Below are 17,595 nucleotides of genomic sequence, written 5' to 3' on the forward strand. Positions count from 1 at the left end.
TAACATTTTCAAATTATAAAATTGAATAATTTCTTGAAATTGAAATAATTTATAAACCAACATAAGAAACCACTAATTTATTAAGTCCATAAATACCTAAAAGCATTATCCATAAATGTAATACCTGCTCACCAAATAAATCTTATACTGATAGGTTCAGAAACAGAATTTGTTAAAAGCTTTTTTTTTAAAAAAAAATGAGCAGAAACGAACACTGCTTGAAACACATACTTACACCACTATCAAGTGTTCATGTTCAGCTGGCACAGCAGTAAGTTTAGAGAAACACTCTCTCTACCCAAGATCTTATCTTGTTATTGTGACGCCTGAACAGACTGGATCCCTAGGATATTTTACTGTGGTAAGCAGACTAGGTACTCTAGGGTTTTATGTGAACTGTGTCATTTTTGTTTCTTTTAGGATTAGGTTGTTTCTGAATGCAGAAGGACAAAGCTGTGTAACATCTACAGGCATTTCTATAGCTGCAACAAGAAGACTGGGTCCTTTGGATAAGGCGTACAGCACGTCCACACTGAGATTTGGATTCTGCCTAGAACTCAGTCTGGTGGCCTTATTATAAGGTTCACCATTTGTACCACTTCAACGTGACAAATAATCCCATTAATTTTGTAGTCATCTTCTTTAAATGTATAAACGGGTTACGATAAGCAAAGGATGAGTCATGATAACAAGAATTTTCCATGTGATACCTTTGAGTTGTAAGAACACATTATGTAAATACAGCTTCAAAGCTGGTAGTGTGCTGATTAGAAACTCTGGTGAGCTATTTGTTTTTATACTTAAGGCATAGCATTCAGTAGAGTACAGTGACAATAAAAAACAAAATATTTAAGTACAGAAGTCAGATTAGAAGAGTACACAAGTTTTAAACACTGTGTGAAACACTACTCCTGTTGCACACTTCTGTACTCATGTGGTACTGTACTTTTTTATCCTGATGAACAGAAGGACAAGTAAAATTGAATTCTGTACTGAAAAGAAGAAACAAGAAAGACAATGTTTCGTTTTTAGTTCATTTACTCCTTTTACTTTTCAGCGTGGAATTAACCATTACTTGTTCCTTTGTAGCCAACACACACTGATACAACTCCCCATCAAAACTTTTAATAAACAGAATACTGTAAACTCTCTCATGCAACAAGAATGCAACATTATACACCACAATGTAGAGGCCACTCTTCATTGCATTCAGTGCATCTGCTACTAGAATAAGTAGTAATTTCCCTTCATTATGTATGATGTGTAGATGTACTGTACAGTAATTTGGATTGCACTTAACTGTACACAGTCACATAATTAAAATTGAATCTGCTGATTGTTTAATACTGCTCAAATAACGTCTTAGACTCTAAAGACTTAAGTAGTTTATATCCAGAAAAGAGACAACAATGCCATCACCACCCCCACCAAGGAACCCCAGCAGCAACTCTCCCTGAGGTTGTTAAAGTTCAGTCCCATGTCAATATTACATCTAATCCCTCATCTCTCTGGGAATTTGTATTTGGTCTTAGTCGACCTGAACTTGGATTAAACCAATAGTGGTAAAGTGAAGTGTTTAAATGGGGATCAATTTTTAAATAGCTCTGAGTTTCCATTTCTGAATCTTGTGGTAAAACTGAATACATTTTGACTTAACGTTGTCCATACCAGTAACAACTCAGTTCAAAAAGTTGTGTTTCAAAAGCTATACTGTGAAACACAATTGTTTCCTATTCAAGCACGTAATATTCTATATTGTCGAAAGCATTGAGAAACCCTTACGTTTGATGACTTTATTCATTATTTGTTACTACTCCAATCAATGCTGAGCTTCCTGCACAGGGAAGCATAACTTGTGATAATTCAAAAGATGAGTGTTTCGGAGATGGGTATGTCAGAGATCTGGTGGCAGATCTGGTGGGTATCAAAATTAATTTACTATTTTTGATTTAAATAAAAAATAAAGCATCCCTGCACATGCATCAATCTGATATGGAAAACAAATACAGAGTGAAATTATGCCTAATTGATCTGGAAAAAAAATCTCAACAGATGTTTTGATTCTACTTTTTGATGGAAAATAATTCATTGTATTTTAAATTTCAATTGAAGACCATAAACTGGACAGAGTTTACACACTGCTAGGTAATGACCAGTTCTATAACATATTTTAATGTATGTGTTCTATTGGAACCATGTGAGAATATCACAAATAAAATACTGAATTAGGATATGTGAAATTCACACAGTTTCAATAAAGCTGATATGTGGGTATAGGGAAATATCGCTAGAAAATCTAAGCATTGGCTGCACACACTGTACTAGTTAAGGGATAAATGACAGATGACATCATTTATCCATGGAAAGTAAAATTGTGGAAATTTGCACTGTTAGTCTGTTCTGAGACTGACTGCCATGTATTGTGGTGAGAAATATTGTTTCCATAGGCAGGCTGAGTTCCCAGAATGGCTTTTTTTTTGCTGTACCAGCAGTTCTATGCATTTTGTGCTATTTATGAGTTACCAAAAAACCACAAGAACGTTTTCCACGTCTCCCCAATGGGTCTCAGTAGTAGTGCTTCAGACCCTAAAAAAGCTAGCAGGAGAAAATGAAGATCATGTCCCCCATGGTGTGAAATCAGGAGCAAAAGAAACAAGTTAGATTAAGGTCTGCAATATGTAATTTTACTTAAAATTCCATTGAAATGACTAAGGTGAATTACAGCGTGTGCATCTGGTACTGTGGCTTGTGGTAGTTTTCATGGCAAAATTACTGTGTTGTTTTCAGTTACACTGGGGAAGACATTAGTTTGAAAGGTTTCTGAGCATTGCTTCAGAAGGAAAAAATTAATATAAAATATTCAGTGATGTTTTAATGTGGCATGCTGCAATTGAAATATCAAAAACCATAAGTTGAAACTATGAGGGACTGGCGTCATTTTTATCTCCCTATACAGATAAAGCTCTGAGCAGCACTCTTTAATTTACATAATCTCTCTGCTAGGTTACTCAAGGAGATTTATAGAACTACGATATAATGACCTGGTTTGCTCTAGATGAGTTCAATAGCTCTTCTTATTTAAATGCATTTCATTGTAAAACAATAAATACAGAACTTCATTGCATTACACAGATAAACTATTATGTACACAATATGCAATGATGGGAGATTTAGTGTGACCTATAAACTGTTTTACAAACAGGGATGATATTTTCAGGTCAATCCAAATATTTGTACAAATCAAGACATACTATAAAAATACATTCCTGAAAATGGTAAGACATCTCAGCTAACTGCACTAAAGTTATGTTAACATCTTACTTTCCAGGAGATAAAACACTTCATTAAAATCAAGACACTAGAAAAAGCTTGTATTGCTACTGTTCAAAGCAGGACAAATCTACTGTATGTCCTGATGAGAATTTTGCATTAAAGAAATATCCTATTTAACTGATCTACACTATCATGTTATTAGATTACCTTAATCAAATTTATCGCACAGGAATTACAATTCCTAGTGTAAAGTATTTTCACAAATATAATGTCTTACAGAATGTAATGTAGTATGCATGAAAACTTCATTAAAAGACATGCTTTTCTTCTTTCCTTCAGCATGTTATACTAACAGTACTGTACCAAGATGGCATACAGTATCTAGAAGCATATATACTCGTAAAGTGATACAATTTTCAAGTAAATCCTTGCATGATTTTGACATATGTTATTCATTCCAAAGTAGTATATTAATATGACTTAGATAGAAAGATAAGACTTTATTGATCCCGAAAGGGCAATTGATGATTGATGAAATTAATGATTGATGATGGGAAATTGAAATTTATCAATATAAGAGTATTAACCTTTCTCATTTTTATGTCTTACAAGCCAATATTACAATATAGACATTACGATGTCTTTCAATATTTTCAGTATAGCATTTAAGTACACCGTGTCCTTACCATCTGTTCCCCTACCCTCATCTTAAACACTTGCAGACAGCTTTCTTTCTTAAACCAGCTTAAGCCTTCAGTTCAAAGCATTGTCTAGTTTAAACATATGGTTAAGTCTAAGTACCTTATTACTATATATTACTGAAGAGCATATCAAGTTTGTTCACAGCAATATGGTATTGCATTTTTTTTATTGTGGATTAATGTCCAAATTACATATTTGTGTTATTTTAACAGAAATACACAAAAGGTGGACATTAATACAATATGCAAAATAGATTTGAAATTTAAACTAAAGCTCTTATAATTAAAACATTAGAATTGAATATTATTTTACTACATATAGTATATTACCTGATACTGAATTAAAATACTAATATTAATATTTGTTTTCTGTGCTGCATTAAATCTTAACTCTGTGGATCGATTGGTTGATTTAGTGAGACAGAAGAATATGTAAATCTATGAGACAGCCATCTGTGCCACAGAGATTAAGGTTCAGCTGTTAATTACGGTTTATGAAGTCCTGTTAGATTGTACTTCAGTCTTAAGGGGTTCTGTAAATAAAACACATAATTATTCCTTAAAATAGATGCCAATTTTCTGGAAATTGACATTTTTATCCTTCATGAAATCTGTTGCTTTGCAACAAAGCTGCTTTTGATGGTGCAGTCAAACACCACTGAATAGATCGCTAAGAACTAGTCTGAGTTATTAGAGTACCGGGTTTGCCAAATGTAATGAAGTAAACAAGGTTTTTCTCACAGCAAATGAGCCTCTCTAAAGAACATTCTAACACTGCATTAAAACTGTGACCAGACAGAACAACATTTTTTAGCTATTTTTTAAAAAACTTTTTCATATGTTGTGATGTGTCTCATAAAGTAGTTATATATATATGTTATATAGATTTTAAATTGATTTCCATGTATCATGGCTCAGTGCCATCTCCACATGCTAAAAGTGTGGTTATACTGTAAAAGAGAGGAGCAAGTAACTGATTTCAAGAGGTGGATTTTTGCACGGTAAGTGAATTTATATTTAAATACCGTAAATGTGCAGATCTAACTTGCTTACTATGACTACTATGATCAGATAAATGTTACACATTTTTTTCTTTTACTTCACACCTGTAACTTAGTATTTTAAAGCTTTACATTATATAATTTTTATTCCACTGTTTTCCAAAAACATGTGAACAGTTATGAACTATATCAGAATAAATATAAAAATTGTCTCTGTAAAACCATGGTCAACCATGTAAAACTGATGTATAAAACAGTTTGAAACTTTATTCTACTTTTGTCTATGTCTTTTTGGTTCAAGAAAACTACTGTCTGCAGAGACTTCTATCCTAATGTTAAGGGAAATATCCAAAACAGCTTGGCAGCAATCATCAAATCTGAAAAAAAAAAATACAACAGACTTTGGAAGTGATTTGCTGTGAGATGCTGTAAGGTGAAGTGACTTGACCACGGTCACACAGACAGTAAGTGGCTGTGATGGGATTTGAAACTAGGATATCCTGGCTGTCAGACAACACTAATCACCCAGCCACACTGCCCCTCAAAAATCTTATTAGATACTTCAAAACTATTTACAGTAATGATGCATTCCAGCCTTTAAAAAACAGATAAAAATAATAAGAAAAAGACTGCACAACTTCACTGTTACTGTACAATCCTTAAAAGTAGATATAGAAGTTGAGAGATGTGTAAATAAATTCAGTTTTGGAACTGGATTTTTTATTTGGCTAATCCATGGCTTTTGTTAAACCAAGAGACTTAAATTCAGAAACTGAGCCTATTAAAGGTTTTTAGTAGTAAAATTGGACTGTTGCCTCCACCGTATAATTTGGCAAGGTTTAATCATACTTTTATTGCACATTTACCACTGTTTACCAAGATTTCATCAGCCTTGGCAGTTTTAGGTGGCTATTAATACAGAATTATATGCAAGTAATGGAAATAAAAATATTCATGGATATTTTAATCATTTAGATTTTTTAAATAGTTAAAAAATCATTTTATCCCTGAACCGAAGCTACATGAGAACCCTGCACGTACTGGAAAGGTCACTTTTAATAAATTTGATGACTTACAGCCCTACTTAACGAGTACTGTTGAACAGAATAAAAGTGCCAAACCTTTTAATAGGGTAGTCATTAAAATTCTTTATCTGTTAAACATTCATTTAGGCAGGAGAAGTAGAAGTGCAAACAATTTGTCCTATTCAGAGACGTGAAAGAATTCCAACACTGCAAAATTACAGAACAATGGCACAGGAAAACAAAATGTTATCAAACAAATGTGAAAACACTGTGCATATTCAATTATTTTCTCAGATGCACTGATTTAGGTTTTGGTCACAGTTCACAGGAGTGAACTTTTTCACATTTCTAAGTTTACAGTACAGAAGCACATTACCTGTTTTCTTTTCAAATTTTAATTTGAAATAAATGGCAGCATGTTGTCATAGCAGTTAATGCTGCTGTCTCACAGTTCTTGAGTTCTAAGTTAATTTCAGTACTAGAGCATTTAACATTTTGTGTGGTGTTTCCATGTTCTGATCCCCTTGTGTTTATGTAGGTTATCTCTGGGTACTCCAATTTGCTATCAAACACATGCTGGCTAGGAGTAAATTACTATCTGTAAATTGTCCCTGTGTATGTCCTGTGATGGACTGGAATTCCATGAAGGATGTAGACCCAGTTAATGTCATATGATACCAGGAAAAGCTCTGGATCACCATGACCTATACGATACAAGACAACACCTAAATATTTACATGTGATTTGTAATGCAAAAAAATAAATTTTATGAGATAGTATGACATTAAGAAGGCATTGTATTTGCTTTTAATTACATGCAAAAAATATGAAAGGTGGTGGCTCCAGCATTCTAATATTTGCTCAACAAATTGTACGTTTTATAATCTGGGCATCCTGAGCCATCCACTCGCGTACTGTAGTATTACTCTAGTAAACATTAACAGAACAAAAATTAGTAACTCTTTCTTTGCAACTTTCAAATTGTAAATTGTGCTATAGAAATTTGACATTTTGTGTTTTTTTCATGAGAGAACCTAGTTTCAAATCTGGCATTACATTCTGCATGTACTGCATAAAAAAGATGCTAAATGAATCAAGAGGAAAATATAGCTGTAATAAATGGCACCTTGCAATTATTTTGAGAAGATGACATTCACCATAAATACCCATCTATGTGGTACGCTCTTTAAGCCCTTAACTTTTAACCTCCAAATTGCGCACTCACTAAAATAATAAGTAAATTGTCTGAGTTGGTACAAGCTGCTTAAGTGATTAAGGAGCAGATTAATCATGGTTCCATCTAACCGTATCTTAAAAGAAAACCATGAATTCACAGAAAACACATGCAGCTGTTAGACTGCATATCACAATACCAAAGAAAGTGATTTATACAATATTAAGAAGATGTGAAATCTTTAAACATGCAACATACGCTTATTTTTTTCTAAAGCTGGCAACAAACAAAAGTGGTTTAATAAGAGGAGCAATATAACATTGTTTCCTGTAGCTCATACATATATTTTCTGATTAATTCCACATTCACATGTAGTCACAATTTCAAATAAAACAATCAACTGAAATAGTAATAAATAGATAGAAATATGAATTCATTCAGTTGTGGAATGCTGATGATTTCTGGTGAAGAGGGAAAGGACCCGGAGCCTATTCTGGCAGCGCAGAGTACAAGAGAAGACTACACAGCCACATCACCATGCCAGCAGCCATATCACCCTGCAACTCACAACTGACAACCCACTGAAGCTCAGCAGGTGTGAGCCTGGTCAGTACCTGGACGGGAGACCCCCTGAGAAAATAGATAGAAATATGAATTCATTCAGTTGTGGAATGCTGATGATTTCTGGTGAAGAGGGAAAGGACCCGGAGCCTATTCTGGCAGCGCAGAGTACAAGAGAAGACTACACAGCCACATCACCATGCCAGCAGCCATATCACCCTGCAACTCACAACTGACAACCCACTGAAACTCAGCAGGTGTGAGCCTGGTCAGTACCTGGACGGGAGACCCCCTGAGAAAAACTAAGGTTGCTGCTGGAAGAGGTGTTAGTGGGGCCAGCAGGGGGCGCTCACCTTGCTGTCCATGTGGGTCCTAATGACCCAGTATAGTGATGGGGACACTATACTGTAAACAGGCGCCGTCCTTCGGATGAGACATAAAACCGAGGTCCTGACTTTCTGTGGTCATTAAAAATCCCAGGGTGTTTCTCGAAAAGAGTAGGGGTGTAACCCCGGCATCCTGGCCAAATTTCCCATTGACCCCCAACAATCATGGCCCCCTAATAATCCCCATCTATGAATTTGCTTCATTACTCTGCTCTCCTTCCCACTGATAGCTGATGTGTGGTGAGTGTTCTGGCGCACTATGGCTGCCGTCGCATCATCCAGGTGGATGCTGCACATTGGTGGTGGTGGAGGGGAGTCGCCATTATCTGTAAAGCGCTTTGAGTGGAGTGTCCAGAAAAGAGTTATATAAGTGTAAGCAATTATTATTCTTATTCTTATTCTTATTCTTCTTATTATTCTTATTCTTATTATTATTACACCCTGTATAGGACACCAGTCAATCACAAGGAACACACAGACACACACATACAAACTTCACACAGTTTGTATCCCAAGACAGTATCATACCCAGGCCTTCCCTGCCACAAGACCATGCCTTTTCCACCCACTAGGCTTAGAACACAGGAAGCCTTAGCAGACTAGCCGACAAGCTCAGGTTTCAATTCAACCAATACTGAAAGTACCGGTGATGGTGTTAGTGCTAATATTTTTCCATAGTATTTCAGATTTAAGGAAGGGGGGAGGGAAGCAATAAAAAAAATGTACTATTTTTGGCTGTTTGCCAAACAGCAGTACCTTCCTCTCTCCTGTCAGATTGTTATAAACCTTTACAGAAGTGCTACCAATAACAACAGATTGACAGAGGAACAACAATGCGGTGTAATGAAAAGAAAAATTAAAGAAATTAAAGTCTAAACTAATATCCTCTGCATCCCGTTAATGAACAAGATACAATTTGTTAAATACATAATCTATTTTTATGTTTAATGCTGTACACTGAATGCTGTATCATGACTGCAAACAAGCTATACAGCTCATTGCACTTTAAAAAGACAACAAAATAATACATACTTTTTGCATTCCTCTGGATATTGGATTCATATTCATGATATATATTTTTAATGGTTTGTAGCTTGCATTTCAAGGAAAAATTGAATTGCAATTTTACATGGATTTTGAACATTTATTTGTTTTTTATTTGTTGAACATATCCAGAAAAACTGGAACAAAGGGAGACAGGAAACTTGTGGACCATGCCCAATGTCTCTAAGGGACTGAAATCGTAAAGTGACCTACAAGTGTGACTCACAGACTTACAACAGAGACATGTTAATGCCCTTTAGTGATAACATTTCAGAAAAAAGATCTTTAGTTGTTTTACACCATGTAATTAGGATACAATATTAGTCATTAAAACGTAAAATTGCATTATCTAGCTGTTGACTGTGCGTCTCTGCTGTCAAACAAACTCATTGTTATTTAGCCCTGGGTTGAAAAACAATGAAAACAAGCAAGGCCAGTGAGGAGGAAGATAATTCAGAGATACTACACAAGTAAGTATTTGTGGCAACCTTAAAATGTTTCTCATTGTTCACTAAACATTGTTTATTAATCATGTAATGGGTTACAGAATGCTCAGATGATGATATTGTTCAGTTAAAAATAAGGAACAGGATATACATTATCATGAGAAAATAAGATAGGTTACTATTGAGAGAAGGGCTTTCTGTCCATCTAACACAACCTTTTCTTAAAATAAGACAGGGCATCAGCGTCTGCAAAACAGTTAGGTAGTTTGTTCCATATCACCCAATCCTTTGTGCAAATAGCATACTCTGGCTCCTAACGTCACAATACAGCATATCAAAAACTGAAAAATTTCATCCATGTGGTGTGGTGATCTATCCTGTCTTGTAGAGATGTAGTTCTATTTAGCAAGAATATGCAACAATTATTAAAGAAACCCAGATTTTGTGTTTTGTATCCAAAGACTAGTTTGCAAGCAGCAGGATCCAGATGTTACCTCTCTTGCCTGTTACTTGTTCTCTTATCTCTCTCATGGCCTTGCTTTCTCTCAGAAATCCTGCCAACAACTTTCCATTGCAAAGGTCTTTGTTTTCAAGTTTCTTAAGAATAAGCCTCTTGTAAAACACCTTTATGTGTGTTGTATTTGCGCCACATTCAGTCAGAACAAGTATTTCTAAATAATGACAAAATCACGCCAAATTCTGTTCTTTTCAGCCAGAAGCTATTATACACAAATCAAAACCATGTACAGTTTTTAGAAAATGGTTTTATGACACATTTCATGTTGCAGTACCAATTGGAGAAGTATGGTAGACTTATGTTATAAAAAACATTGTGCCTCCCAGGTTCTGCTAAGTAAGATTTATACAGTATATGAAATGTATTATTGCAACAACATTCTTAGTCAAACATACAGTATAGCGAAAATAAAAATAAATCAATAAATACAACTGCCCTGTTTGTGATACTGTTCTCTTTTTCCTTTTTTTCCAAAAAGGGACCTATCTGAAATTTCCATGACTAAAAAGATATACAGAAAGTCCTGATTTACTACTAGTTTATGCTGTGTATGTAGTGGAGGTTTGTGCCAGGTAGTGAATGGGATAATCCTTTCCCCACTGTCTAAGCCTTAAAAATGCCAGGAAAATATTAGAGAGTAATTCATACTGCACACTGATTGCTGTTTTTTTATATTGTAATATTTTACATGCAGTATATACCACTTTCAGATTTATATTGCTAAGGGCCAAAAGAAATATAATCTTGCTGCCAGTAATGAAAGGCCTGTGTGTATCATGAATATACGCAATGCGATAGATAATTTTGCATGTTGGTAAAATGTTGATTGATAAAATGTAACCTTGTGAATTTACTTCTGTGTTTTAGAAACTCTTGGGAAAGAATATCTACTTCTTACAGTATAAATGTATAATAATAATAATAATAATAATAAAAATAATAATAAAAAACTTAATTTTATATAGCGCCTTTAAAGGTGGCTTCTCAAAGTGCTTAACAGAATGACAACAACAAAAAACAAAAAGAATACACAAGATAAAACACAATTAATACACAGAGGAGACTGTGGTTGGCAGTATTAAGTATAGTAGGAGAAGAGGGGTAAAGAATGGAACCAGTTAAGTAAAGGCTCTTCTAAAGAAGAAGGGTTTGAGTCTGGATTTGAAGGAATACACAAGATAAAACACAATTGATACACAGAGGAGACCGCGGATGGCGGTATTAAGTATAGTAGTAGAAGAGGGGTAAAGAATGGAACCAGTTAAGTAAAGGTTCTCCTGAAGCAGAAGGCTTTGAGTCTGGATTTGAAGGAGTTTAGAGAAGGTGACTCTCTGATATCCTTGGGGAGAGAGTTCCAGAGCTTGGGGGCATAACAGGAGAAGGCCCTGTCACCCATACAGTGTAGACGGGCTTGGAGGACAGTTAGGAGACCAGAATTAGAAGAGTGAAGGTTGCAAGGTGGGGAGTAGGGCGATAATAGTTCAGACAGGTACTGAGGTGCCAAGCCATGCAGAGCCTTATAGGTGAGCATGAGGATTTTAAAGTCCAAATGGAATTTGACAGGAAGCCAGTCAAGAACTCCAGTGCAAAAACTCTGAATTTTGGACATACTGCAGTTTGTTCAATGTAGATTTAGATACCCCAGCGTGTAGAGCATTTCAGTAGTCAATTCGGGAAAACACAAATGTGTTGATCAGCTTTTCAGCCACAGTTAGTGATAGCATAGGGCGTAGTCTAGCTGATATTTGTGAGGTGAAAAAAGATGTTTTGACAATATGCTGCACATGTGGGTCGAATCAAATATCACCCCCAAGTTTTTCAATTTAGACTGAAGCTCAAATACTGTATTATCCACAGATAAGGTTACAGGATTGGCTTTACAAAGATGATGGGGGGTGCCAATAAACATGACTTCAGTCTTGTCATAGTTAAGATGAAGGAAATTTTGAGTCATCCAAGTTTTTAAGTCAGAGATGCAATTAGATAGAATGCAGACAGCCACATCAGTGTCAGATTTGGTATGGATGTATATTTGAGTACCATCAGCATAGAAATGATAGCTGAGGCCATGTGATCTTAAAAGCTGACAAAGTGGAAACGTAGATTTAACAAGACCAATTTCAGACCTATACCCATTAAGAAAGACAAAGTGACAGTGATAGGTGAGGTAAGACCTGAACCATTTTAGAGCAGTGTCAGAAACTCCAAACACAATCTTCAAGATGAGAAAGTAAGATGTTATGGTCAACAGTGTCAAAAGCAGCACTGAGATCAAGAAGGATGAGTACAGAAAGAGAACCAGAATCAAAAGCTATTAGAAGATTGTTAGTGACTTTGCTGTGAAGTTGACGGAAGCCAGATTAGAGGGGTTCGAAAAGGTTATTTGCCAAGAGGTGGTTATGTAACTGAAATGTGACAGCGCATTCTAGAATTTTTTCAAGAAAAGGTAAGTTGGAGATGGGGCGAAAATTGTTTAGATTGTCGAGAGCCATGTTAGGCTTTTTTTTGCACAGGATATGATACGAAAGCTATAAAATGACATGAAATGTCTTTATTCTTATCGAGTAACTGACATTTATAAAATCTTTCAAACAGAAAATGGAATTATGTCCATAGCAGCATAAAATGTGTGACTTAGAGAAGCATAGAATTCACTTAGAATATAACTGTAGAATACATTTATATTATGTGGAATCCATTTTGGAATTAAGTGGAACATTTAATGGGTAGGAATACAGTTTCTATGCCAAACCCACTGAATTTGGGTTCAGAATGTTCCAATTTCCAAATGTAAAACAGGCTATTTTAGTTTCTCCCTTTAACAGTGTTCACTAAACCTTAATGGAGGTCTGTAACCCCACTGGCTCAGGTATTTTTTGTATCATTATTTAGTAGTGGCCATAAATTGCAGTTATTCTTCAGACGTTAACTCAAAAACCTTACAAGGACATTAGGTCATTAATTTTGTAAACTTTTGCTTGCAATTTAAAATTATTTCTGATGATAAATGTATGAATAGGCAAGATACATTTTTATATGGCCTTGAAAGAGACCATGAAATGAAGTGTGAAAACTTCAATAAAAGACCATATGATATTTTTCAGAAAGTCATATCAGGTTGGTCAAGGACTATATGAAGCAAACTAGAAATGTAATAAATTGGAAGAGGATATACTGTAAACAAAGCAAGGTACAGTATATCCACAGAGTAAACCATATTATAGCAGGTTTATATATTACCAGCTGTTCTAGAACTATTTCCTTTGAACTTGATTTTGTATTGCTGCTTAGGGGAAAACGCAGTTGCCAACTTAATGCAGTTTTCCTCAGGAATACATTTAGAAACATAGGTGTGATTACATTCTATTTCTCTACAAGAAAAATAATCAACCGATATAAAACAACTGAAGGTTAAAAATCAGCTTTAAGAATAGTTTACAATGTAATTAAAAAACCGACCATACCTGAATCCGTGGCTGTAATTATCAATGAATATTTTTCCTTTGCTTCTCGGTCGAGGCTCTGTATAAGGCTCAGTTGCCCACTTGGAGACAAGCTAAAGGCACGTTCTTCATTCCCACCTGTAAGTGTATATATCAGTTGGCTGTTCAATCCCTGGTCGTCATCTCGGGCGACAACCTTGAGACATTATAAATAAACACATGAAAAGAAATGTCTTAACAAAGCAAATATTGTTGCTTGTGTTCTTTTTCTTTTCTTTCCTTCCCCTTGGCTGTATTGGGAACATAAATCTTTGCACCACAGACCTCATTACTAACTTCACAAGCAACATGAGCTCTTAGACTCCTGCTACCAAGACACATAGGATAGCTGCCATGTTAGAGCTTGGAAGGGCTCTTGTGTGGTGTAAAAGCATGGACGCTGGCCCAGCTCCCAGGCCAGCAGCTGCTGCTTATTTTCATTAGGTAAAGGTAAGGAAAGACCATTTATTTTACCTTTGTCTTAAGAGACAGGTAGTTTCATAACTTACTAAGGGCTTTTATAGGTCTGGATTGTTAATTCTCTGCTGTCTAATAAGAAATTACTTCTATGGGACTTCCTAACTTTTGCTGGTAGATGGTTCAGACTCACAAGCAAGTTAGTTAACACACAATGTTAACTTCATTTGTTTCTTTTTATAAGCAGCAATTTCCCCTTGTGTTCATTACTTCACCAAATGTAATTATCACAATACTACAATTAATCAGTAATCTGTTTCTGTATATAGAGACCAGACACTCACTTTTATTTTGCCTTCAGCATCTGGTGGACTGTACTTCTTAGATTATTCACTTGATTTAATAGAGTGGCTAGTTTAATATAAACAATATAGTTGTACTGTATGTCAAAGTTCTTAGTTGCTGGTGGCAGCTATACTATATAGATAACACATATTTTAAACCTATACATTATATTGCACAGAGAATATTAATAAGCAACATACAGAAGATTTATTTTTAGTTACAGGAATTTGATTTCCCTAAATTACCATTTTCACTGGGAATGTTGTCTTAAAAATCTAGAAGTTTATTGATGTGACTTTTTAATCAAATTCAGAATTAACTATGTATTGCAGAAGCATTGTAAACAAATAGGAAATAGTGAATTAACTGAGGCAAAAATGTACTAACCTGTAAAACAGTATGTGGTAGATTCTTCATGTTCTCCTGAACACTTACGGTGTAAGGGGAGAGTTCAAAGAAAGGTATGCAATCATTTACATCTAGTAATTCTATATTAACCATGGCTTTATCAGTCCTTGGGCTGCTTCCACGATCTGATGCTTGGACCACCAAAGAATATGAGGATACAACCTCCCGGTCCAACTGCCTAGCAACTGAAATTACACCAGTGACAGAGTCAATCCTGAAATCAGAGTTCCCATTGCCCCCCACAATTGAGAATCGAATCTGTCCATTAGTTCCCTTGTCTGCATCATTTGCAAACACCTGGATCAGGTCTGTTCCAGTCAGTGTGTTCTCAGCAATTTCCAGGTCATAGATATTCTGAGAAAAACTGGGTGTGTTGTCATTGACGTCCAGGACAATAACTGTGACATCCATTGAAGAAGAGAGTGGTGGCTCTCCTTTGTCGGTGGCTACTATGGTCAATGTATAGTTAGACAGTTCCTCTCTATCAAGCTCCCCTGTAAGTCTAACTTTTCCATCAATGTTCCCGATGTTGAACTTGTTACCTAAAGTATTGAGAAGTGAGAACTCAACGTAGCTGTTTGGTCCACTGTCAGAGTCAATGGCCTGGACTGTAAACACAACTGTGTCCACAGGGGTGTTCTCTTGAATATAGGTCATTTTCTGTGAAGTAAAGCTTGGTGGGCAATCATTCACATCCAACAATATGATGGAGACCTGGGCTGTGCTGGTGAATCTTGACACTGGAAGAAGTGCCAGGTCATGAACGCTGACTACAAGGTTATAAAAGGACTGAGTCTCCCTATCCAGGGGTTGCCTGGTTTTCAAAACCCCATCACTGTTTATGGTGAACTGTTCCAGTGGATCACCTGAAGCAATACTGTAGATCACTTGAGCATTAGGACCTAGAAACAACAAAACAAAGAAATATATTATACATCATTATTAATGAACTTCATACTCACAGAAAAATCAAAAAAATAAAAATGATATAGACAAGAAGCTTTGATGTGGACCATGTCAGGACAGAAACCAAAGCCTAAAATAATTTTTCAGAAGAAAAAATATTCTAGAGATTCTGCTAAAAAAAATTTTTTTTTAGGAAAATACTGTATACCTACAGCACACATCTTAATGCCAGTTTTAATTGAAAAAAGCCACCAAAATTATGTCTGACCCCACTCACCCCAGTCATAACTTGTTTATTCCCCTACCATCTGGCAGAAGGTTCCGGTCACTCCAGTCGCACACAACTAGACTCCAAAATAGCTTCTTCTCCAGAGCTGTCAAGTTGGTGACGCCCCCACTCCGTTCCACCTTATTATAATCTCTCCTAACATCCTCCTGTACCCACAACGACTGTACTCCTACACCACCACACACACATGTAAGCCAAAATTGTACTGTCCCCTCAATAGCCCAGTAAAACTGTAACAGGCATAATAATATTTAATATTTATTAATTAACCATACTACTTTTAACAATACTATTTTTTGCACTGTTCCAAGAATTACCTTGCACTGTTTTTGTCCTGTTATATTTTCTCTGTTTGCGGAATTTTGCACAGTTTTGATTACTTGATTACATGTTATTTTTGTTATGTTATTACATGTTACTGTTATTGCTATTGTGTAACTGTCTATTGTCTTATCTTCTGTCCTGTTTATATACTGCACCTGAGTGACTAAGAGAAACACTTTTCATTAGACTATGCACCTGTGTAAGTTTAATGACAATAAAGTTGAATTGAATTGAATTAAATCCAATTAATTGCGTTCCTCATACACTTCCTGATAATTCCTTCTTTATGTCATTGGACACTATTTTGATGAAGCACCATAGTTTATTGCCACTAAAATAATTATCTAAGGAGCTACAGATAAATTTGCAAAAAAACAAACAAATAAATTATAAGAAAATGCTCCTCTAAACAGTATATGCTTTTGGAATTTAGTTAATCTGTGAGAGTAAAATAACCATTTTAGTTCATGGATTATTAGGGCTCAATTGTATGGTTTGTTGAGCTTTATTTAGCTTGTTTACATTGTTATTGTTGAATGTCTACAGTATCGTGAACATATATAAATTGTTTTTGAACAAAGTAAGTAAATCTCAAAGTAAGTTTGGACATGGTTTCTTTTTACGCAGGGGACATGTACTGCTGGCGTCTGACGCAAGGAATAGCTCTTCTGGATTTTCAATTTAAAATGTAACAACTTCTCAGTTTCCATAGACGATTGCATACAAATTGTGCATATGGTATAGATCATGCAAATTAATGTTGACATATTAAAACCCAACAGCTTTCAGTTGGGTTTTTTCTTATTCCTTAAATGCCAAACAAGTGAAATAAATAAAAAAAGTTAATTGATATGGAAATTATGGGAATATGGTCTAAAACTTCAAAAACATTTAAGGGAATAGTTTTGGAGAATATGATATGAACAAATTCAGATGTGGAAAACATTTAGATCAAATGATACTTTTCACCATTCTTTATAAATGAAATAGTATTGCATATGATACATATAGTATACACAACATAATTCACATTCTGTTTATTGATATTTTTACAGCTTGATTATTGTGATATTAAGAAGTAACTAAAGAAATCTCTTATATATGTTACTTAACTAAATTTTAGTTCTGTAGTGCACATTGGGAGTCCTTGAAGAACTGAGCTAGGAACTTCCTCCAATGGATTTTTTTTTTCCCACACACAAACAATTTCTTATCAAAGGCTACTTATAATATTAGCATTCCATTATCACACAATATTTACAATAGGAACTACTGCCCTGCTTGGTAAGGTTAAGG

General features: G+C 35.2%; 1 protein-coding gene across 1 annotated transcript in view; it reads right to left on the minus strand.

The window, feature by feature from the left end:
• Positions 1 to 17,595, minus strand: part of fat4 (FAT atypical cadherin 4) — a 98,526-nt gene that overhangs the window by 24,281 nt on the left and 56,650 nt on the right. Inside the window, exons 5-6 of the mRNA XM_006629160.3 lie at positions 14,760 to 15,682; positions 13,593 to 13,767 (exon numbers count right to left, since the gene is read on the minus strand). Coding sequence (XP_006629223.2) covers positions 13,593 to 13,767; positions 14,760 to 15,682 — 1,098 coding nt within the window. The remainder of the gene's footprint in view (positions 1 to 13,592; positions 13,768 to 14,759; positions 15,683 to 17,595) is intronic.

The sequence above is a fragment of the Lepisosteus oculatus genome, chromosome 1 (genome assembly GCF_040954835.1).
Source record: "Lepisosteus oculatus isolate fLepOcu1 chromosome 1, fLepOcu1.hap2, whole genome shotgun sequence".
Taxonomy (NCBI): domain Eukaryota; kingdom Metazoa; phylum Chordata; class Actinopteri; order Semionotiformes; family Lepisosteidae; genus Lepisosteus; species Lepisosteus oculatus.